This window comes from Lucilia cuprina, chromosome 4, assembly GCF_022045245.1.
Source record: "Lucilia cuprina isolate Lc7/37 chromosome 4, ASM2204524v1, whole genome shotgun sequence".
Classification (NCBI taxonomy): Eukaryota; Metazoa; Arthropoda; class Insecta; order Diptera; family Calliphoridae; genus Lucilia; species Lucilia cuprina.
The window spans coordinates 16,161,016-16,182,254 of NC_060952.1; the positions used below are offsets into that span (position 1 = coordinate 16,161,016).

The window sequence follows — 21,239 nt, forward strand, 5'->3', positions numbered from 1 at the left end:
CCCCAAACTCAGCCTAGTTAGCCAATAAAAGCCTAAGAATTTCTATCATCTTTTTATAGTTGTTGGCATCATATTTAACAGCATCATATAAATGAGTAAAGATGATTTGTCTCATTGTAAATCAGGCATCGGTTGAGAAATACAGAGTTTATATATGCACATGAGAAAACTGTCTACCGATAGAAACAAAACTACAAACTTAATTCCCTATTTTCAGGCGATCGTGTCAAGTACTTATTTTACCCACTATTTGTAGGCCCCCATAGTAAGTACTTACCTCCAATATCATCCCTATGTTAAAATAATGACTTATAATGCTATTTTGTAAGTACTTGTTTGAGGGAATTGATGCAAAGTGGATGTTCCAACATTCTATCTGAATAACTAATTATTTTTATTCGGCAAGGTTTCAAAAAAAATTGGTTACAATTATGCATACACAATGTTACGAGACGGCAGCACAGTTGTAATCTGTGTTTATTTGTTATTTTATTGCGCTATTTGGAAAAGGCTTTTGAAAAAATCTGCTGATATTAACAAGTACTCGATCCACTAACTTATTGTTTGTTAGACAGACGTTTTGGAGAATTTGAGATATGAGTGGCGCAAAAATTGTTTTTACTGTTTCAATAATTTTCAATTCAATTCATTTATGAATTCCCAATGAAATATATACCCAGCAAAAAAAGAACATCCAAAGAAGTGAAAAAGAAGTAGGAATTTACTCCATGGAAGTACTGAAAAAGACCTGAAGAACAGAGACTTGTCATATGAGGGATGTCAATTTTATTTAATTCCAAATTCACTACTTCTGAAGTCATTCTCAAGAAAGAAGTGCATTTGTATTAACATAAATATTAACATTAATACAATTAATAAAACAGAAGTGCAAAAATAAGAACAAATAAATATATTCAGCATATACGAAAACATATAATTATTTTCGCTTCTTTGGAGGTCATTAAACAGCACTTCCATAGTTGCTACTTTTGAAATAATGATAAATGTGCTGGGATAAATATATAATCTGTTTTAATTATCAGAAGAAGCGCAGAACAGGTATTTATCTAAATTTTATCTGGTAATTTAGGAATTAACATATACAAATGGATACAATTCCCGATGTACTGTTAATGTTTATTTCAATTAAAAATTCGTCCGTATTTGAAAAAAAACATCTGATGCAATTAAATAAACAAAAAGTCTTCAAACAATAGCGCCAAATAAAATATAACGTCACAGCTTTAAATACCAAAAGAAATTCTTGAATTTTAAAACAATTAAAGTTCAAATAAACTTAACTTATCAAATTCTACATTGAAATGGGAGCAATGATTACAATTACAATCATTTTTGAAGTAACTGTAATTGAAGCTTAAACAATTACAATTACTTGTAATTGATGTACTAAAATACTTTATGTAATCATTACACACTAAGTGTCTGGTGCATATATTGCGATTCCAATTTATAACTTAAATTGATTCCGATATGGCTGTAGCTTATAAACTAAAAGAACAATTTTGTACTATTCTCTTGTTTTATAAAGAGAATTAAATTCATTTTTATAAATATCTACTCAGTACAAAAATACATACAAAAAAATGTGCTTAAATTTAATACAAATCCTAAACTAATGAGATTTTTATAAAAGTTCCATAACATACTTATTAAATGGGCAGCGTAAATGTTAACAAGCAACACACTAGAAAATCACATAATAGTTATTAGAAAATTTAACAAAATTATATGAAATATAACAAACGTTTACACTTACCTAGTATTAAACCATAGAAAACACCAAATGTTATACTACAGTAGCTTTCCAATAAACTGCCAATAATATTACTACCTATAACACTACCCGAGCGACCCAACATTAGACAAATACACACAGCTTTGCCCCTAAAAGAAATAAAAAACAATATAATGAATACTTTCTAATGTTTACTGCAAACAATTTAGCAAACCTTAAATGTGTGGGCACCAAATCAACCACTGCTCCACTTAATATCGATATACATAAACCGGGTAGAACCAAAAACAATATAAAGCACACCACAATGGCGATAGGTTCCAAAAGCCAATGTAATGTTATACCACATATTGCCGAAATAGTTAAGAGACCCATTATGGTTACTTTACGTCCTAGAGGATTAATTATCATTCCCAATATAACGTAGGCCCCTATGTAGGCTACACCAAAAGTTATGGAATCTATATAACTTTTAGTGTTGATAGTATCGTCACAGATCTGTAAAAGAGGCATTAGTATTTAGTATTTCATTAGAAATAAATTTTTTAAATCTACCTTTTCTGTTTCATTTTGATTTTGCTGATCGATAAAAGCATCAATCACTTGGCATATAGTCATTTTATTTTCATCTGTATAGCTGCCTAAACGATTTTGTATTTCTGGATACCACAGACCCATGCCGGAATTGCTGAAAAAAATAATGATCAATCTATTCTTAAAAAAAAAACAATATATTTTTTACCAACTTACCAGAAAAATACTCCGCACATGATAGTACACGATATAAGGAAATTCGTAACATGAGGCTTTCTAAACAATGGTTTCGTTTCCCGCCACATTTGTTTCAAAACTTGAGATCTAAAACAAAAAAACTCCATTACTAAATCCCCATTAAAGTTCAGTTTCATTTTAATTTACGGTGATTTCGAGGTAAGCAATATCTTATCGCCCTCCGTTGCTGTTTCGTCCAATAATTTGAAAACCTTAAAATCTTGCAAACATTTGCCAGTATTTCGTTTAGCAATCCAATTAACCGCCTCATAAGATTCATCATATTTACCCATAGACATTAAAATCTTGGGACTATCGGGTAATGTAGATAATATTAGAACCGCTATAAAACCCGGTAATAAGTAAAATATGGTCAACAAACGCCAAGGACGAAAAACAAAGGAATCTGTTATTTCAAAAGACCAATTCATGTACAAGACAAGCCAGGCCACGGTTGGAACATAGGTCATGGACAAACTCACAAACATGCTGGCATAATTAATGACAACCGGTCTATGGCGGGCTATAAAGAATTCTCCCAAAAAGGCATACGTAGTGGAGGAAGCACCAGCAATACTGTAATTAAAGAATTTGATCAGATGATACAATTGTAGATTACTTTTAATATACTTACAATATTCCCACCACAAATCTTAAAAAGACATAAAACCAAAAGTTTGCTATAAATATGGATATGAATGACACCAGATTGCCCATTAAAGTAGTGTACATTAAAATCGGTTTCCGGCCATACGTATCACATAGATAACCCCAAAAGTATGAAGAGCATAAAATACCTGTGTGAATGTGAAAATTAAAATATGTATCTTTTATAAATTAAAATTGTTTATAATTCTTAATGAGCGTAATTAAAAGCTTAAGTCAATGTACTACGAATGCTCCAAGCCAACATGCACGTGTCGTTTTAATTACTATCTGGTATGATGAATGAAAATAGTTAGATAAGCATACAAGTAGTAAGTACTTAACTAAGATATGTTTGCTTCCATGTAATTACTATTATTATTTTAGTAAATAGTTTAAAAGGTAGTTGTTGTTGTTTCAGTTAAACTTAAATATTTACAAGCTTGAATAGGTCCATTAATTCTCTCAACCAAAGATCAGTATTTTATAAGAAAATTGAATTTAATTGTTAATAGAATTCTTGCTTATTACAATTCTAAACCAAAACCCTTTCAAACCCGCAAGTAATTCATATTACAATACTTTAAAAATGGATATTGTAATAGACCAGACTAGAGACTAGACTATAGACAAGACTATAGACTAGACTATAGACTAGACTATAGACTAGACTATAGACTAGACTATAGACTAGACTATAGACTAGACTATAGACTAGACTATAGACTAGACTATAGACTAGACTATAGACTCAACTATAGACTAGACTATATAGACTCAACTATAGACTATACTATAGAATAGACTATAGACTATACTTTGGAATAGACTAGACTATAAATTTGTCTTATAAATATGAGTCTTTATCACTGTTAAATCAAATTGACGTAATAATAATTTATGATATGTATGTCGCATAATTCTTGTTTAGTTAAAGCAAAAATTTAAAACAAAAGAACTTTGGATAAAATATTTAAAAGTATTATAAACATAAGCTCCTATAAACATTACCACATTTTATGACACTTTAATGTTAGATAATCTGTTTAAATAATATAAATATTTGTTTTGATTAAAAAATTGCTCTCGTGACAAGATAAATATAAACCCAGAAATATTTTGCAAATATTTAGCACTCTAAATGTACTTAATTTTGTGGTTAAAACGTTAAAGAAAATTAAATATCTTTTGATTCTTTCTAATGTTTTTACAACTTCATCATTTATCAGTATGTCAATGTCAATAAGATTATATATATATTTTTTTTTTTTTTGTTTTTGAAAGTATATAAATTTCTTCAATGCTATAGTATTCTATTGAATTGGAAAATAATTTAAAAAATATATAATAAAATAATTCATTGTTTAAATCGATTATTTTTATCAATTGCTATTTCACTCTTTTTATTTATCATAGTAAGTTCGTAGCTTTTTTAAATTACAAAATCTCACTATTGGATATTTCCTATGAATAAAAGTTATTAATTTACATTAATATCTAAACTATTTTAAATAATAACCTGGCTTTTGTTACTTTATAATTAATATTTTATTTCGCAGTTCAATGAATTTTTGTTATTTGTTAAAACAATATATTAAATACATTTGTATATTATTTGTTTTAATACAAGTAATAATTAACACTTGATAAAACAGATTGTCTATAATTAGATGTATAGAGTATCCTTTGTCTTAAGTCTTTATCAATTATAAGATCTATTTTCTAATTGAAACAAGTAGGAAAGTATAGTCGTGCATGATACCCTACACCATGAGTATATTTTAGAAATTCTTTATTTTTCATAACGATACTTATATGTTGAATTTTATCAAAATTCCGATGTACATAATTAAGCCATTAGTAATGAATAACAAATTTTTTAAAGAAGGCTTTTATGGTAGTTAGGGCCAAAAAGTTGGGAAAAGGTTGATATTTTATAATAAATTAGTTAAGCCGATAGTACTTTTTGTTTAAAAACGCCGAATTTTAATACCCGGTTATATAGGGGATAGGTAAAATAATGGACCGATTTCATACTCAATAGGCTGAAAAGCAAGTATGATTCAAATTATCAAAGTCGCTTGAAAATTGCTGCCTGTTACTTGCGCACAAAGTGTACATGAACAGACAACCCGACAGACGGATGGGCTGGCTGTTTGACTCGACTTAGAAAGAGCTTCTGATTCGATCGGTATACTTTAAGATAGGTTTAGGACCAATAATTCTGTGCGTTACAAGCATCAGCTCAATCACATAATACCCTCCCCACTATAGTGGTGTAGGGTTTAAATATTAGAACATGTTAATTTTATTATCGATAAAGTTCAATGTCAGGGAGAACACAGTCTAAACATGTTAAGATAAAATATTTATGTAACGTTATTGCTATTATTTAATTACCTTGAAAAAAATTTTACAAATTATGTGTTACAAAAAGTGGGGGATTTTTATATGTTGCCCTCAATAAATTTGTCAATCATGTAAGTTAAACATGATTGAACAAAAAATAGTTAGCAAATTTTATAAACATGATACTTTTTTAAAATCTTTCTTCAGCTTAAATTAAGTTTATTTTTGGGGATTTTTCTTATTTTAATTAAACAAAAATAAAGAAAATCTTGTTTATTTAAATAGAGCCTGTTAGACATTAACAATTATTTCTTATTGCGTTTCTAATACAATTCCAGTTTTACTGTTCTACTATTTGATTTTTCTAGTGCTCTAATTACAAATAAATAATTACATTACACCCTAGATCAAAAGTTTATCGCTAGACTTTAGTAAATTATTAGTAATTGAATTTTATGTATAAATTTTCCCTCTAGCCTTGATTGAGTTAAATAAGGTTTTTAACCCAATAAGAAAATTAACGGATTTAATATGTAGCTCAGCCATAATCCAATAAGATAAATGATACTTGTATTAAACTACTTATTAAACAGGGATAGAAAATTAAGTACTTAATGGATTTGTCATTTTGGCTTTAGAAAAGTCACTTGACACAAATTCCAAACGACAATTTGTGAAACACGCAGAACAATTTTTAAAATAAATGTAAATAAAAATAAAAATACAGTTTTGAAATGTTAAAAAATAGAGCATAAAATATGCTCTAAAAGACATAAAATATGCACAATATGCTATGAGAATTTATTTATGCAAAATTATGCTAAAATATGCATTACAAAATGGATACCAAAATTGTTCTAAAAACGTATAAATACCTTGTCCATTCAAAGCTCCGCAAAATTTCATTTGCATATTTTTGTATCCCTGGTTATTAGGAATTTAATAAAAATTCTAAATATCGATTTGTGAAACACTCTATTAGATCTACTGTACGTACTTCCCCGCAAAAAAAATAAAACCCAAAAACTTATGTATATAGGAAAAAAAAACATGTTTAAGACTTTATTCATGATCATTTCCTTTCACCTTACTCACCTATAAAAGCAGCAGCACTCACGATCGCCTTATCCATGGAAGACGAATCAAAATCACATTGTGAAGCAATGGTAATAATACTCATACCCATTGTCTCATTAATGACCATCATTAAAAGAAGACCACAAGTTAAAAGTACAATCCATTGAGTTTTACCAAAACCAATTAAATCTAAGACATCTTCATAGAGAAATTTTTTTTCCGTATCTAAGCAACCATTTCCATTGCTTTGTACGGAAAGGCGCGGTGCGATCACTATCGATTTTTGCACTTGAGATTCATTAGTATTAATATCTTTATTAATAGAAGACATTTTTTTTTATTAATTTTTTTAACAAAATTTTTTTCAATATAACTGATCTAGGTTAATATTTATTAAATTCTTATCATTTGCACACAAAATTTTTAACTTTTTGTTATATTTAATTTATATTTTATAAACGTTTCTTTTCTAAACGAACTTTGCCAACTTGCTATACATTTCAAACTGATCAAGCGTTTGATTTTCAACTTAAATGAAAGCATCTACTAGTAAGAATCTATCTACCTACAACAACCGTTGTTTTGATCAGTAACGTCAAAGACAAAAGTCTTTTATCGTTTACGATTATCATTTTTTATTATTTCAATTTGCAAAGTTTTTAAGTGTTTATTTCGCTGGTTGTAGCTCTGTGAATTACCAACTTTTATCAACCAACTACTAGTCAAGTTATAATAAAGATAAATTTTGAAATGTAAAATTTTTTCTTTTAATCATCAACTTGCAACTGCCATTTTAATAACAAAATAAAAAAATATTAAATAAATATTTTAGAATATTTTCTTTTGTTTATCGGGTTCGGGGGTACGGAATTGGTAGATATACTAATTGTAAAAATGTGGCTGTCTGTTTACAGATAACAAAGTAAATATAGAATTGAGCACAAATTGAAAATTATTTATTGAGGAAGATGTTGTTGGATGTTGATTGAAGTCAATTTGTATCAGAGTGGTTAGTCATTTAAATGCGTAATTTAATTATGGCGATTATAGTAAATTTTACTCAATATTATTTATAATATATGTTTTAGGTTTTATTATAAATTACAATTATTTACATGTTTTTAGTTAACCTGCAATTATCTGATTATAAAATTATATTTCTTTATAGTTGAGAGTTATTAAATATCATGACAGTCATATCCATTTAATGTTAGTCCTTGTGACGAGTACATAAATCTTACTTTTGATAAATATCTATTCATCTCTTTTCAAAGATATAAAGATCTATATATAACTCAGTTAATTGTCACTTGGCTGTCATGATAACTTCACTTTTGACCTACATTTTCAAATGTCAATATAATAACGGATGTTTTTGTTACTTTAAATCGTAAAAACCTGTTATTTTTTTAAATAACTTGAAAACACTGACACTGTACAAAAATGCAAAAAATACTTCTCAAGACCCTCACTGAAATTGCATTTTCCTAGCAAAAATAAAGCGAAGTACTCCTGTGGAAGTGATGTTTAAGAACTTCCGAAGAACGAAAGTAATTCTATTTTTTCTACGCAGAATATATTTTTTTGTTCTTACTTTTTTGTGAGATAAACAATTTTCTTCTATTTTATTAATGTTAATATTATTTATATTTATATTTGGAATTAAATAAAAAGTACATCCCTCTTTGACAAGCCTGTGTTAAAATCATCACTTCTTGAGGTCTTTTTCAGTACTTCCATGAAGTATTATGAGTAATATTTCAATATTTGATGTGATCACTCAAATCACCCACCAAATGTCGATTTATCAGGCTTGTCACAGAATTCCATTCCGATCGAAAGTGAAATTAAAACTCGTAAATAAATCGATAAAAACTTAAAAAATAACTTAATTTTTAACAGAGATATGTTAACGTTTACCAGAGCTCTGTTAACTTGTCCGGTACTCCAGACTTATTTAACTGTATTTTAGCAATGTTATGTTAACTTTAAACAAATCCCTGTTAATTGAATGGTTTGTGTCTAGGGTAATAAATTTACAATTTATCTTCACACCCATAATAAAAAGAAAATCCCTTCAATGACAAATCTGTGTTAAAATTATCAGTTCTTCAGGTCTTTTTCAGTACTTCCATGGTGTAAATTCTACTTCTTTAGAAGTTTTTTTCTATCACACATAATTCCCATCAAAATTAGATCCGTAAATAACGATCAAATTTTGAAAATACTGAAAAACTTGTTGTAGAGCTTTTACAACATTCCAATTAAGAAAATAGTAAAAATATTATATCACTCATATTTCCCATCAAAAATACATTAACATGTAAGAAAAATAAAATCAGCCTTAGATCCCTAAATAACGGTAAAATTTCGAAAAACAGAATTTGTATATAAGATCAACTGTCTCACTTCTATTAATAAAATAGTTAAAACTTTTGATCACAGATGATGCTGATGAATTGTTGTCAAGTGTTTTATTATTCTGCAATTATTACAATTTTTATATTATAATTTTATTTATTTAAATTTAAGAAAAAACGGAAAGTTTCATTTGTTTACGTTTTAATACAACAACAGTTAATGTGTAATAAAAAATATAAAAATAAATATTCATATTACAATAAAGTTAAATCTTACAAAACAAATAAAAGCTTTGTTTATTTCTCCTATTTTTTTAAAAAGTTCTCACTGTGCAAAAAATTAGAAAATAAAAACAATTGAAATTAGGTACAATTTGAATGAATGTGAATACTAATTACGTTTTAAATTAAATTATTTTATGAATTAACATAATTTACAGTAGGAATTATTAGTTTTAACATAAAATATCGATATTGCTTCAACACTTGCATGTTTTGGACTAAAATAATCAGAATGGTTGAAATATAAAAAGTTCCTTCATTCATTGATCTCATTTCAATGAATTTAAACAATTCCTAGAGTAACACCAGAAATAAAAGTCGTGTAAAATTATAACTCTTAATTAAGCTTAATTAATCTGTTATACGACATAAATTCTTGTTTGTATTAAATTTGTTTCATACTATTATTAAAGTAATCTATGTATGTACTACTATGAAAATTTCACTATTTAGTATATTTTTGGTATGAAATGGAAACAAACAGTCTTGTTGTTATTTAAGAATATGAAGTGGTTTTAATATTTGGATAATTTAAAATTGAAATTATTGTTTTTTTTAATTCTTTATTCATTTTTAACAAAAAACAATTTAAACAAGTTGTATATTTTCTACCTCCTTAATTAAATCCATGTGTTTAAATTCATCTGGTTTGTTGGTGAAGGTATCCAAAAGTTTTTGTTTGGCCTCATCATTTATGCAATAAAACATTTGCAATTCGTTGACCAGACATTGAGCCTCCTGGGCAGTCAAAACTTTAGAGTCATATTCGCCACGCATTAAAATAACACCCTTATCACTCATTTCAGTGTAATGCACTATTGTCAAACACTCAGGAGCGTTTTCGGCATGGACCTATAACAACAAAAAATACAACATAATTATATATGTATGTAGTTACACCTCCGAAAAACAAGTTCATTTATATACCTGGTATGCCAATAAAGGTGTAAAATGTACAGTATTATTCGCAAATTGCAACATAATAAACTCAAAACCTTCACTTCTGGGCAAAGGCAACAAAAAGATAGGATGTTTTTTGGCTCTTTCCATTAAACTATTAAATTGTTGAACAGTCAAGGTGGCAGCCAAAACATCTTTTGTTTTGTGATATTCAAACCATATTTTGGAGATTTCTTCAGCGGTTTTATCTTGAACCAATTCGATTTTCATGATATCACTTAGTTTTTTGTGGGGAATTTCAGCTTCAACTTGTGCCTTGGGTGCCTTTGGATTCAACAATTCCGAGTAGGACCTGTAAATTGAAATCGTTTAAAACAAGTTTTTTTTTATAATTTGAAACATTGTCAACCTCGATTGTGATTTGCCTTCCTTAATGGGATTGGCTACCTTATCTACTCTTTCTAGAAATTCCTCGGGAGAAGTCTGTTGTAACTTGGCTATTTTTTCAGCATACTTATCAAAGTAGGGATTTTTCTGCTTGATCTTATCTAAAGCTTCTTCGGCACGTCTTTGAGCTGACATTGTTACAGTTCTGACAATAATTTTATTTACGCCCAACAATCTTAATGGAATTCTAGTACAAGCCATTCCCTCACTGAAAAATAAACAGCCCAAAAAGAGGGTTTTTATAATTTGTTCTATGTAAATGTCAAATTACACAACACATGCATATCTGATTGGGACACTCAAACGTGATCAGCTGTTTAATGTTTATTGTGACTAAATATGGCCGAGACTACAGTAGTAACAGTGGCACACAAACATGTTTTACTTATTCTGCCATCAGTGAATATATAGAATTAAAAAAAAATAAAAAAAGAAAGAGTTGCGTTCTTTACTAAAACGTGAAATTAAATAAAAGTATGAGTTTTTGAAAACATTTTATTTTGGATTAAAATTTATATTGAAAATTTTAATATTACTTACTGACAAAAAGAAAAAGTAAACATTAATATGGGTATATTCTAAAATAATTTTAAACGGCAGATTATTAAGCGATTTAACGATAACAGGAGATTGATATTAATATTTTGTAAACAATTCATTATTCAAATAACTTTCCAATAACTTAGCCTATATTGAAAATATCGGTTATAAATATATGTATTAAAAAATTTTTAAACTAATTATGAAAGAGCATTTTTTCCTTTATCATCTCTTTTTACTGTCAAAAATATTCAGCACCAGTTGAGTTGAATCCTATTATACTATTTTATTTTTTTAATCAAGATATAGAACAATAATTTCGAATTACATAAACATATATAAACAAATTATGTACATACGTTGGGGTCCGCCCTAGATAAAAGTATTTTTTCTATACTTGGCAATAATAGTGATATATCATTTATTAATTTTTCACAATTCTGTGCCGTTGAAATGTCGGAAAACGTAGGCCGTCATCAAAATTTTAAATTCCAACGCTGACGAAAACTTTCCCTAGAAATTTTGATAATTTCTTTTAATTTTTATTAATTTTAAAATTGTGACCAATAATGGCAGAAATTAGATTTGCTTTAATTGTTTTAATATAGAAACTTACATTCCGGCATTATACCGGCAAAAAGATGCTATAAAACCGGCGTTGACATTCAAGAGTTTGGCGCCGACGCCATAAAATCTGTTCAACATTGGTTTTTGGTGATGACACACGAGATCTCTAAAAATATTAAAAGTAATTTTTTGGAGCAAAAAATAAAACATTTGTTACAAGTTTTGCAAATTTCCTTATAACTAGAGTATTAATTAACAAATAAACCATGTCATCCAGTGAAGGAACAAATAAACCCGAACAAATCAATTTAGCCAACTTAAGTTTGGAACAATTGGTACAAATTAGACAAGAATTTGAACAGGTGAGTGTTGTGGGAAAACATTTTTCCATTGAATGTCTTAAAAATATGAATTAAAATATCAATAAATCTTTTAGGAAATCAGTGGAATTCAGGAGTCTTTACAAACTTTGTACAATTGCAAAGCTAAATATGCTAGTTCGAAGGAAGCTTTAGAATCTTTTCAACCTGATTGGAATAATCGTCAAATTCTTGTACCCTTGACCAGCAGTATGTATGTACCCGGCCGCATTAAGGATTTAGACAACTTTGTTATTGATGTTGGTACTGGCTACTATGTTGAGAAGGTAATTAGGTTTTACTTTTGTTTTGGTATTTTTAGAATGTTACCAAAATTATTGTTAGATTCATATTTAAAAAAAATATTTTTTTTTTATCATACCTTAACGAGTTCTCTACAAATTGTACAATTAATATTTTTGGAGCCGGGGAGGATTTAAAAAAATTGAAACATGTGTAAATTTTTGGAAAAGTATAGGTCCCCAGCCCCAATTGATAGTTTTATAGCAACATTGCAGGTTCTTCTAGAAAAATGATTCGCATACTACGAATTTCAATACGATATCAAGTTTTCTAATTAATTCCAACAAAAACGTTTAGTTATATTACTACTTAAACTCCAAATATTTACTAAGAAAAACAAATTTTTATACATTTAAAATATAAATTTGATAAAATCTGTATTAATTTTTTTTCTATAGAATCTTGAAGGCTCTAAGGATTATTTCAAACGTCGCGTTGAATATGTCCAAGAACAAATTGAAAAAATCGAAAAGATTCAAATTCAAAAGAGTCGCTTTTTGAATGCTGTGATAGGAGTGATTGAAATGAAACAAATGGCAGCCGTTAAACAAATGCAACAGCAACAACAAACTGCTTAAATTTAAAAATACACACAACAGAAACACTGGACTCCAAATTTTTCATTCATAAAACAAACAAACAAACAATATGTTCAATACACTTTTAAAAGAGGTTTAGTCGCAAACCTAAAACGAAATAAAAAACACTTAAGAAAAAATCTACAAAACAAAAATTGTTTATTATTTATAAATAAATTTATTTGTTTCATTTTCTACTAACAACAATTAAGCACAACATTACTAATTTTAACTTATAATTTGATTTAATTAAATAAGTTCTTTATTCTTTAAGTTTTTCTATTGTGTCATTTAAAAGTTTAATCTTTTGCTCATAGATTTCTTTCAATTCTCTATGAATTTTTGTTTGAATTTCGTGTTCAGATTTAAGTTTATCGTAAACACTCTTTGATATGGCCAATTTCTTTTCGGTGATAAGACATTTATCTTTTTCTGCTTTTATCCACAAATGTGATTTATCCAATCGGGTTTGCATATGTTCACATTCAGCTGTCTTCAAATTTAACATATCTTTGGTTACCTGCACCACGTCTTTCATGGCTTCAACTTGATCCTTTAGAGTAGCAATCTGTTGTTCTTGCTGTTTATTGACTTTAGTTTTTTCGAACAACAGAGTTTTGGCCTTTAGCAATAATTCCTCTTGATCTTGCTTGGTTTTTGGTGCATCTACACCACCTAGCATAACGGATTGTTTTAGCGATTGCTCCAATTGATTAACCTTTTTCTTAAGTTTTTCATTTTCACTTAGAGACTCCTGGAAAGTTACAAGTAAATAAAATAAATTTTGGAATTTTTATATATATTTTCTTTGAGAAAAACTAACCTCTAAATCTTTACGCAAAGCTCCTATACGTTTACGCGATTCTTCTACCAATTGTTGTTTTTCACTTTCCAATGTGAATACCATATCCAATAATTCATTATTGTTATTTGGATTTTCTTGAGGATTTTCCACAATTTCCTGTGGCTCATTATTGTTAATATCTCCTGTCGATTGAGCGTTATTTTCTGCCATTTTTAACGGTTTTTAATAGTTTTTCGTCTAACTGAAATGTGCTTTTTTCTTTTTTTATAAAATTTCTTTAGATTTTCTTTTTTTCTAATATCGTGTGTATTGAATGAAGATTTTTTCTCTTTTGACTTTCTTTACGTAGTTTCGGTTGCATGTTCTATTTTTAGGCGCATTTTTTATGTGTATATTTTTGTGAAAATTCATTTTCATTCGTTTTTCTTTTTATTTTCATCACAATAATTTTGTTTTCAGGTGAAGGGTGGGGTGGGGCTATAAATTTAAGTTGAAAATCATTTATAAACATAAATCTTTTTGGAATTTTGTTTTGCTTAGTTTTTTTTGAAGAAAGTATTGTTATGGATGAAAATAAGATTAAACAAATTTCAAAATTGTTTAGATTTATTTTTTAACAGAACACAAAAGTATAATTTTTAAAACTTACAAAACATGAAATAACTTTATTTTAACATAATAATTGTATAATAGTGTGTAATTTAATTATTTACAATAATTAAATGCTTTTATAAAATGGGCCATTCTACAGCAATCGATATAAAAAATACCATTAACATATCGAAGTGCTGGTGGAGTTATCGAAAAGAAAAATTTTATTGATTGTAAGAATGCTAGTATTGTATGATCTGTGCCCGTGTTCTGTAACTTTTAAGTTGAGAAAAAAACATTGAAATATTAGAATCTTCCACTTTTTATTTGCATGATTCAAATAATTTTTAAATTGAACACATTACAATTAACCAAAAAATATTTGAATTACGTGTGTTCATTCTGTTTTACACAAGACGATGTGTCAAAGTGGTCTTGGCGCCCTTATTCGCATGCATGCTTCTTATCCGGGAATATATATTATTTTTAAAGATTCGAAAATGTAAAGTTAGGTCTAAATAAATTTAAAAGCTGAAATTAAAGAATGACCGCAGGAAACCGCAGGGATTAAGCGCTAAAAATATGCAGTAAAAAACTCAAAATATACTCTTAATATTTTAAAAATATTTTCTTACAATAATTTATTTATTTTACCTTGAAATGCACAACAAGACTGAAAATATAGTGAAATATTCAATATTTAATATCATATTTGATCCTACAAGATTTTGATAATGAATTCATCTCATAGTTTAGAGAACTACTTTAATAAAATTCCTTTTTACGTTCAAATAACCAATAACTAACATAAATCAATTTCTTATATTTAAATATATTCATAACTTGAAATCTAACATTTTAATCGATGTTGTCATATTTTGATCATTAATAGTTTTTAAACGATAAAAAGAAGATAGGTCTCATGAAATCCAAAGTGATTGGTTTTATGAGACTACTGTATATGTTTGCTGTTCAAGTTCTACAAACGAAAATTAAAGAAATTAAATCACTTTTAATTCAGGTCTTAGTTGGGGAACAACTCTCGCGTCATTAAAAAAAAAACTATTTGGATTCTAATTTCGAACCCACACTCCTTTTTGCGTAATTATCCCAATAAAAGCACAATATTTTAGGTATGTTTTAAAAAAGCGTGTTTTATTTTGAGTTGTTTCTTTATCTAAAAATCCATATCTTCTTATACTGGTTGTCCTTAAACACCAAGTTAGAGGATTTCTGTACTTTGTTTTTTTTTTTTTGTTTTATGAAATATGTGTGTTAATACAGTTTGTAGAATTTTATAATTAAATTAAAAAGGAAAAATACGAAATTAGGAAAAAACAACGTTTTTTAATGAAAGAAAAAAATGTGATTTGTTTTTTTAAAACAATTAAATTGTTAATTTTAAGGTGTATTTTTTGTTTAATGATTTAAATGCTTAAAAGAGAAAAAAAGACAATTAAACGAAGATGATGTTCAACTAAACTTAATAAGAAAGTGTTTTAAATTTAAAGTTCGCCTGCAGCACAAGCATCACCATAAGTTTTGCCTTGTTTCTCTTCAGGATTCAATTTGATCATATCGTCAATACGCAAAATGGTAATAGCGGCTTCTGTGGCGAATTTCAAGGACTTAATCTTAGACATGGCGGGCTCCAAAACACCGGCTTTTTTGTTGTCGCGTACAACACCTTCGATCAAATCCAAACCGGTCCACTTCAAAGCGGCATGTTCGGCTTTAGTTTGGCTGGAATTGTGGTAGGCACGTAATTTAGCAACCAAATCGGTAGCATCTTTAGCGGCATTAACAGCCAATGTCTTGGGAATAACCAAAAGAGATTTGGCAAATTCAGCAATAGCCAATTGTTCGCGGGAGCTCTGTAAAAATTTAAATTATTTAGGTTAATTTAGAATTAGTTTTTATATTTCTAAGAATGTCTTAAACTGACCAAAGAAGTAGCAAAGTTTTCTAAGTAAATGGATAAAGCAGCTTCAACACAGCCACCACCAGCTACAACTTTCTTGCTTTCCAGAACACGCTTAACAACGCACAAAGAATCATGAATAGATCTTTCCATTTCATCACAGTAGAAATCGTTGGGACCACGCAGAATAATAGAGGCAGCAGCTCTAAAATTTATAAATATTAATTATTAATAACTTAAAAACAAAAACATTCAAAATTGTTTTACAAATTCTTTAATTAAACAATAATAAGCTAACCTGGCTTTAGTACCCTTGATAAGAATCAACTCATCATCACAGATACGCTCCTGGGCAACTTCTGCAGCTTCACCAACCATGGAAGCATCGAAACTTTCATCACCTTCCATATTAGTGAGTGATGTAAGGAAAGCAGCACCAGTAGCCTTAGCAATAATCTTCAAATCAGCTTTCTTAACACGTCTAACAGCCATAGCACCAGCCTCAACGAAATACTTCATGCATAAATCATCAACACCGCCGGAGCACAAAACAACATTGACACCGGTACTTAAAATTTTATTGATGCGTTCCTTAGTAATATCTAATTCACGAGCACGGATACCTTCCAACTTATCGGGATCGTTGATCAAAACTTGAACGCCCATTTTCATTTTGGTCTTTTGTAAGGAGAAGTCCAAACAGGCGATTTTAGCATTAACAATCTTTTTGGGCATTTGTTGGGAAGCAATGGTGCAGTTCAAGGCATATCCGGGGATCAAAAGAGATTCGCGGGCTGATTTGCCATGAGCCTTTAAAACATTGACGGCTTTAATGGAATAGGCGGCATTACCCTTGGGGTCAGTGATCTGTAATAAGATTTAAAGTTAGTAAAAATAATGTTTGAATAACAAAAGAAAATTACTGTACCTTGACAGCTTGAGCGGCATCGACGACCATGGCTGAGAAGAAATCAGCATCAGCACCAATAATTTTAGAGCTCATGGAAGTTTTGGCAATATTAATCAAAGAATCACGACCTAATTCATCCACGGGAGCAGTCAAATGTTCAGAAATGTATTTGCAAGCTTCCTTGCAAGCCAAACGGTAGCCAGAAATGATTGAAGTGGGATGAATCTTTTGTTTAACCAATTCATCAGCATTCTAAATTTAAAAAAAATGCTATAAGTAGAACTAGTTTTCTTAAGCAAATATTAACTATTATACCTTAAGTAATTCTGCAGCCAAAATGACAACAGAAGTGGTACCATCGCCAACTTCATCATCCTGTAATTGAGCCAGCTCAACCAAGACCCTGAAACAAATTTTATCAATAACAAAAATAAATTTCATTAAATTTTTTTAATTACTTAGCAGCAGGGTGTTCAACTTCCAATAATCTCAAAATGGTGGCACCATCATTGGTTACGGTAACATCACCAATATCATCTACCAACATTTTGTCCAAGCCGACTGGACCCAAAGAGCTCTTAACAATGTTAGCAATGGAACTAGCAGCCATAACTATACAAAAAAGATATAAAAGTAAAAATTATGTTCAAGATATATATTCCAAAATGACGTCACTCTATAAACAAGCATAATGAAAGACAGACTCCCACCTAGGAAGCCAACAAAGAATTAACAACATAACCTCAAATAAATTTGCCATTAAACAATATTTGCAGAGTATTGTTAAATTAAAATTTTTACTGCATAAACAAATTTTATCTAATTAAAATTAAACTGCTTTTTTGGGTATATTTTAACACATGTGATTCTTCAAAAACTACAACTTTTAAGCCATGCCGGCTGCACCTTTTCATTTAAGTTTTCATATTCACACAACCCAAAAAGCATCTGTTCTTTTTCTGCTGAAAAACTCACCATTTTGTGTACGCACGGGTTGACCCGACTGACGGGTTCCGGCTATGGATAAAGGAGTAGCCATTGTAGACATGATTGCTTAATTTATTTAAGTGTTTTTATGAAATTGTTTAAAAAACGAGTTAATTGAAAATTTTCTACTGCTGCAAAGACAAAACCGCCTGACTCACAATTGTTAATACTCTTCTGGAATAAAATGTGTTGACAGAGACCTGCGCCGGTTCGGCTTTAAACGACTAAGCCTAGCCGCCGAATAAATTTCAAAGATGCCGCCGTCGAAAATTTTCAATTCTATAAAAACAACAAAAGTTGCATAGATATGTCAAAAAATATAGAATAATTTTAAATATGTTAATAATTACTTATTTAATTATAAATTTTAATTATTCTAATAACATTAAAATTGTATTAATCCCTATTTTTGGTCTTCTGCCAAATTGACCGTTGTATACAACATTCACAGCTGTTAAATTGACTTGCCCATTATCTGAATACATTGTCGCCAGATGTGGGGATTTGTCTTAAAATTGGGGATTACGTGTTTTATTTTGGGATTTCAAAAAAAATATTATAAAAATTATTTTTTTTTTTGAAATTTTCAATTCCTTTTTTTATCAAAGTCAAAAATATTAGTCTGGATGGTAATTTTTTTTAAGGACCCCATGACACCATTTAGATTTTTGTATATGTTCTCGTTGACTTTTGCTTGTAATTTTAGTAGAGGCATTATAAAAAATAAAAGTACATGTTTAAGACACAATTGTTTAATAGTTATTTTCGAATTTGTAAAATAGGAAATTTGGGTAAAAATACCTTTGAATTTTGCAAAAATGTGGGTAAAAAACAAAAATTTAGTTTTGTAAACTAATTTTGCATACAAAAATCATTAAAATTCATAGCAAAATGATGCCATGCAATATGTTATATAATTTGCTTCACCTTGTAAAACACAGCGTTATAGTAGCCGAGTCACGCACCAACAAAATTATTTTAAGGTTTTGTTTGTTGGTATAAAAACAACTTTTGTGTCATCGGTATGAAATTTTGAAATTTGGACGTAACCCTTCAATTATCTATCTATCTATCTATCTATCTATCTATCTATCTATCTATCTATCTATCTATCTATCTATCTATCTATCTATCTATCTATCTATCTATCTATCTATCTATCTATCTATCTATCTATCTATCTATCTATCTATCTATCTATCTATCTATCTATCTATCTATCTATCTATCTATCTATCTATCTATCTATCTATCTATCTATCTATCTATCTATCCATTTCTGCCTGTTCTTTATATGTCCCGGACATTTCTTACGTATATTGATGGTAACAATGTTTACGTCCAACAAGTGGGGGTTGCTCGTATATATTGAAAAAGCTCTGTTCTTTGTTGCAGCAAAATTTTATAAAAAAAGAGAATGTTAAAATTCTCTTAAAAAGAACGCATAAAAAAGCAAACCAGGGAAGGAAAGTAACAGTTTTTACTTACTTTTATATTTAGGAAATAACATCAACAAAAGGTTTGGTATGTATAAACTGCAGTTGATAATAAATGGATGTCACAAAATGTTTTTAAAATTCCAAGTAAAAATAATCATTAAGAGAAATATTACAAACAGAAAATACAATGATATTCGAATTTAAAAAACTCTCAAAATGTATTTACTAAAATAAGCCCAAAATAAAAATGAAATTCAAACAGGTAAAAGTAAATTTTAATAAACGACTTTATAAATACCTCTGGAGGGTTGTAAATAATAATAATACAGATGTAAGAAACTCACAAAGGACGTTCAAATTAAATTAACATAAATAAAGTCTTTAAAAATAGATGGCGACGATACCAATTGTTATCTGTATATGGTTGTTAGATAGCGTTAAAAGCGTAACCAACCAACTTGAGTGCATTTTTTTAAATGTAAAAAATAAATCTAATTAAATTGTGTGTATTATGAAGTATTTATTAGACAAAACATACTTCTTATATGTATATGTGTATGTTTAAAATTAAATAAACATTAAAAAATATTTAATAGACATAAATCCAATGTTTAAAAAATTTGAAATATTTGGTGGTTAGACTTCATTAATGAAGGTGTTTGTTTCGACACAAATAGATATAATACAATAACACGTAAAATATTCCCCAGAAGCCATAACTGACACGGGGAAATCACACAAACAGTGCGTCAGATATAAAGAAAAATTTAGAAAAATATGAAACACATAGGACATAATAATATACTTTGTTGTTATGTATGTACTAAAATACATTAGATTTTAAGTAAAATGTAAATAAATATGTACATATTGTGTGTAGGTGGATAAAGCCTCGTACACACACATTTTAGCACCTACGAAAAACACATATACATATTAAAAAAATACATTATTTCCTTTTTAAATCTATGGCAACAGAGAAAAAGTACATAACTTTTATTTTTTCCTTTTCAGGTAAACTTTTTTTCGGAATAAGTAAATCACATACAAAAATGTCGGTGTTTATAGGTATGATCCGATTTTATAAAAAATTACACAAATATAAAAACATATGAGAGTTTTGTATAACTTGGAAATTGTACTTTTTAATTTTTTGTACAAATATTTAACACCTCATGCACCACCATAGTGTGAAGAATAGTTTGTATAAAACCGGAAATACAAACATATTGTGTTTGTCAATGCTTATACATGTGTTGTGTTATTAATGCAGCTGTGTGTAATTATCACACAAGAACATATACAAACATTAAAATATAAAGGTAGCAAGTAGTTTTATAACTGTGTAAGAACTCTAACACTTAAGAGAAAGTAATCAATCGCTTCTTTGTATACCCATGAAATCTAAGGAGTAGTTAGTAACTTTTTCTAGAAAAGAAAGTGTTAACTGAACTAACAAAAAACAATCTAGTAAGCCTATAGAAGAAGAAATACACGAGATCTGCAGGGTTATTTTTTACTGTATGTATCTGTGCATATATGTTTTTAAAAGCTTAAATACATAAATAAACAAAAAAAAAAAAATAAAACAATAACCAGAATAGTCAATTATGCCCGACTGTTATAATAAGAAGGTTATCAATTATGTAACG

The 21,239-nt window shown here is 28.6% G+C and overlaps 5 protein-coding genes across 5 annotated transcripts; 1 reads left to right on the forward strand and 4 right to left on the reverse strand.

Annotated features, from left to right (window-relative positions):
* Positions 1-929: 929 nt before the first annotated feature.
* LOC111690664 (synaptic vesicle glycoprotein 2B) lies at positions 930-7,020 on the reverse strand. The gene is made up of 8 exons (XM_023453192.2): positions 6,617-7,020; positions 3,162-3,324; positions 2,675-3,103; positions 2,507-2,614; positions 2,312-2,444; positions 1,971-2,254; positions 1,778-1,905; positions 930-1,705 (listed from the first exon to the last, which is right to left on the reverse strand). The coding sequence occupies exons 1-8, from the start codon at positions 6,927-6,929 to the stop codon at positions 1,671-1,673; spliced, it is 1,593 nt and encodes a 530-aa protein (XP_023308960.2). The 5' UTR covers positions 6,930-7,020; the 3' UTR covers positions 930-1,670.
* Positions 7,021-9,786: 2,766 nt separating this feature from the next.
* Positions 9,787-10,860, reverse strand: LOC111690660 (ATP synthase mitochondrial F1 complex assembly factor 1). The gene is made up of 3 exons (XM_023453188.2): positions 10,550-10,860; positions 10,168-10,492; positions 9,787-10,092 (listed from the first exon to the last, which is right to left on the reverse strand). The coding sequence occupies exons 1-3, from the start codon at positions 10,786-10,788 to the stop codon at positions 9,829-9,831; spliced, it is 828 nt and encodes a 275-aa protein (XP_023308956.2). The 5' UTR covers positions 10,789-10,860; the 3' UTR covers positions 9,787-9,828.
* Positions 10,861-11,815: 955 nt separating this feature from the next.
* LOC111690659 (probable prefoldin subunit 5) lies at positions 11,816-13,089 on the forward strand. Its single transcript, XM_023453187.2, has 3 exons — positions 11,816-12,056; positions 12,131-12,340; positions 12,755-13,089. Exons 1-3 carry the CDS (start codon positions 11,961-11,963, stop codon positions 12,932-12,934), a joined length of 486 nt encoding a protein of 161 aa, XP_023308955.1. The 5' UTR covers positions 11,816-11,960; the 3' UTR covers positions 12,935-13,089.
* LOC111690658 (paramyosin) lies at positions 13,077-14,118 on the reverse strand. Its single transcript, XM_023453186.2, has 2 exons — positions 13,758-14,118; positions 13,077-13,688 (listed from the first exon to the last, which is right to left on the reverse strand). Exons 1-2 carry the CDS (start codon positions 13,947-13,949, stop codon positions 13,197-13,199), a joined length of 684 nt encoding a protein of 227 aa, XP_023308954.2. The 5' UTR covers positions 13,950-14,118; the 3' UTR covers positions 13,077-13,196.
* A 1,339-nt stretch (positions 14,119-15,457) lies between these two features.
* On the reverse strand, positions 15,458-18,333 carry LOC111690656 (T-complex protein 1 subunit alpha). The gene is made up of 7 exons (XM_023453183.2): positions 18,137-18,333; positions 17,620-17,773; positions 17,477-17,564; positions 17,180-17,413; positions 16,550-17,118; positions 16,276-16,456; positions 15,458-16,204 (listed from the first exon to the last, which is right to left on the reverse strand). Exons 1-7 carry the CDS (start codon positions 18,207-18,209, stop codon positions 15,836-15,838), a joined length of 1,668 nt encoding a protein of 555 aa, XP_023308951.1. The 5' UTR covers positions 18,210-18,333; the 3' UTR covers positions 15,458-15,835.
* Between the last annotated feature and the right edge of the window lie 2,906 nt (positions 18,334-21,239).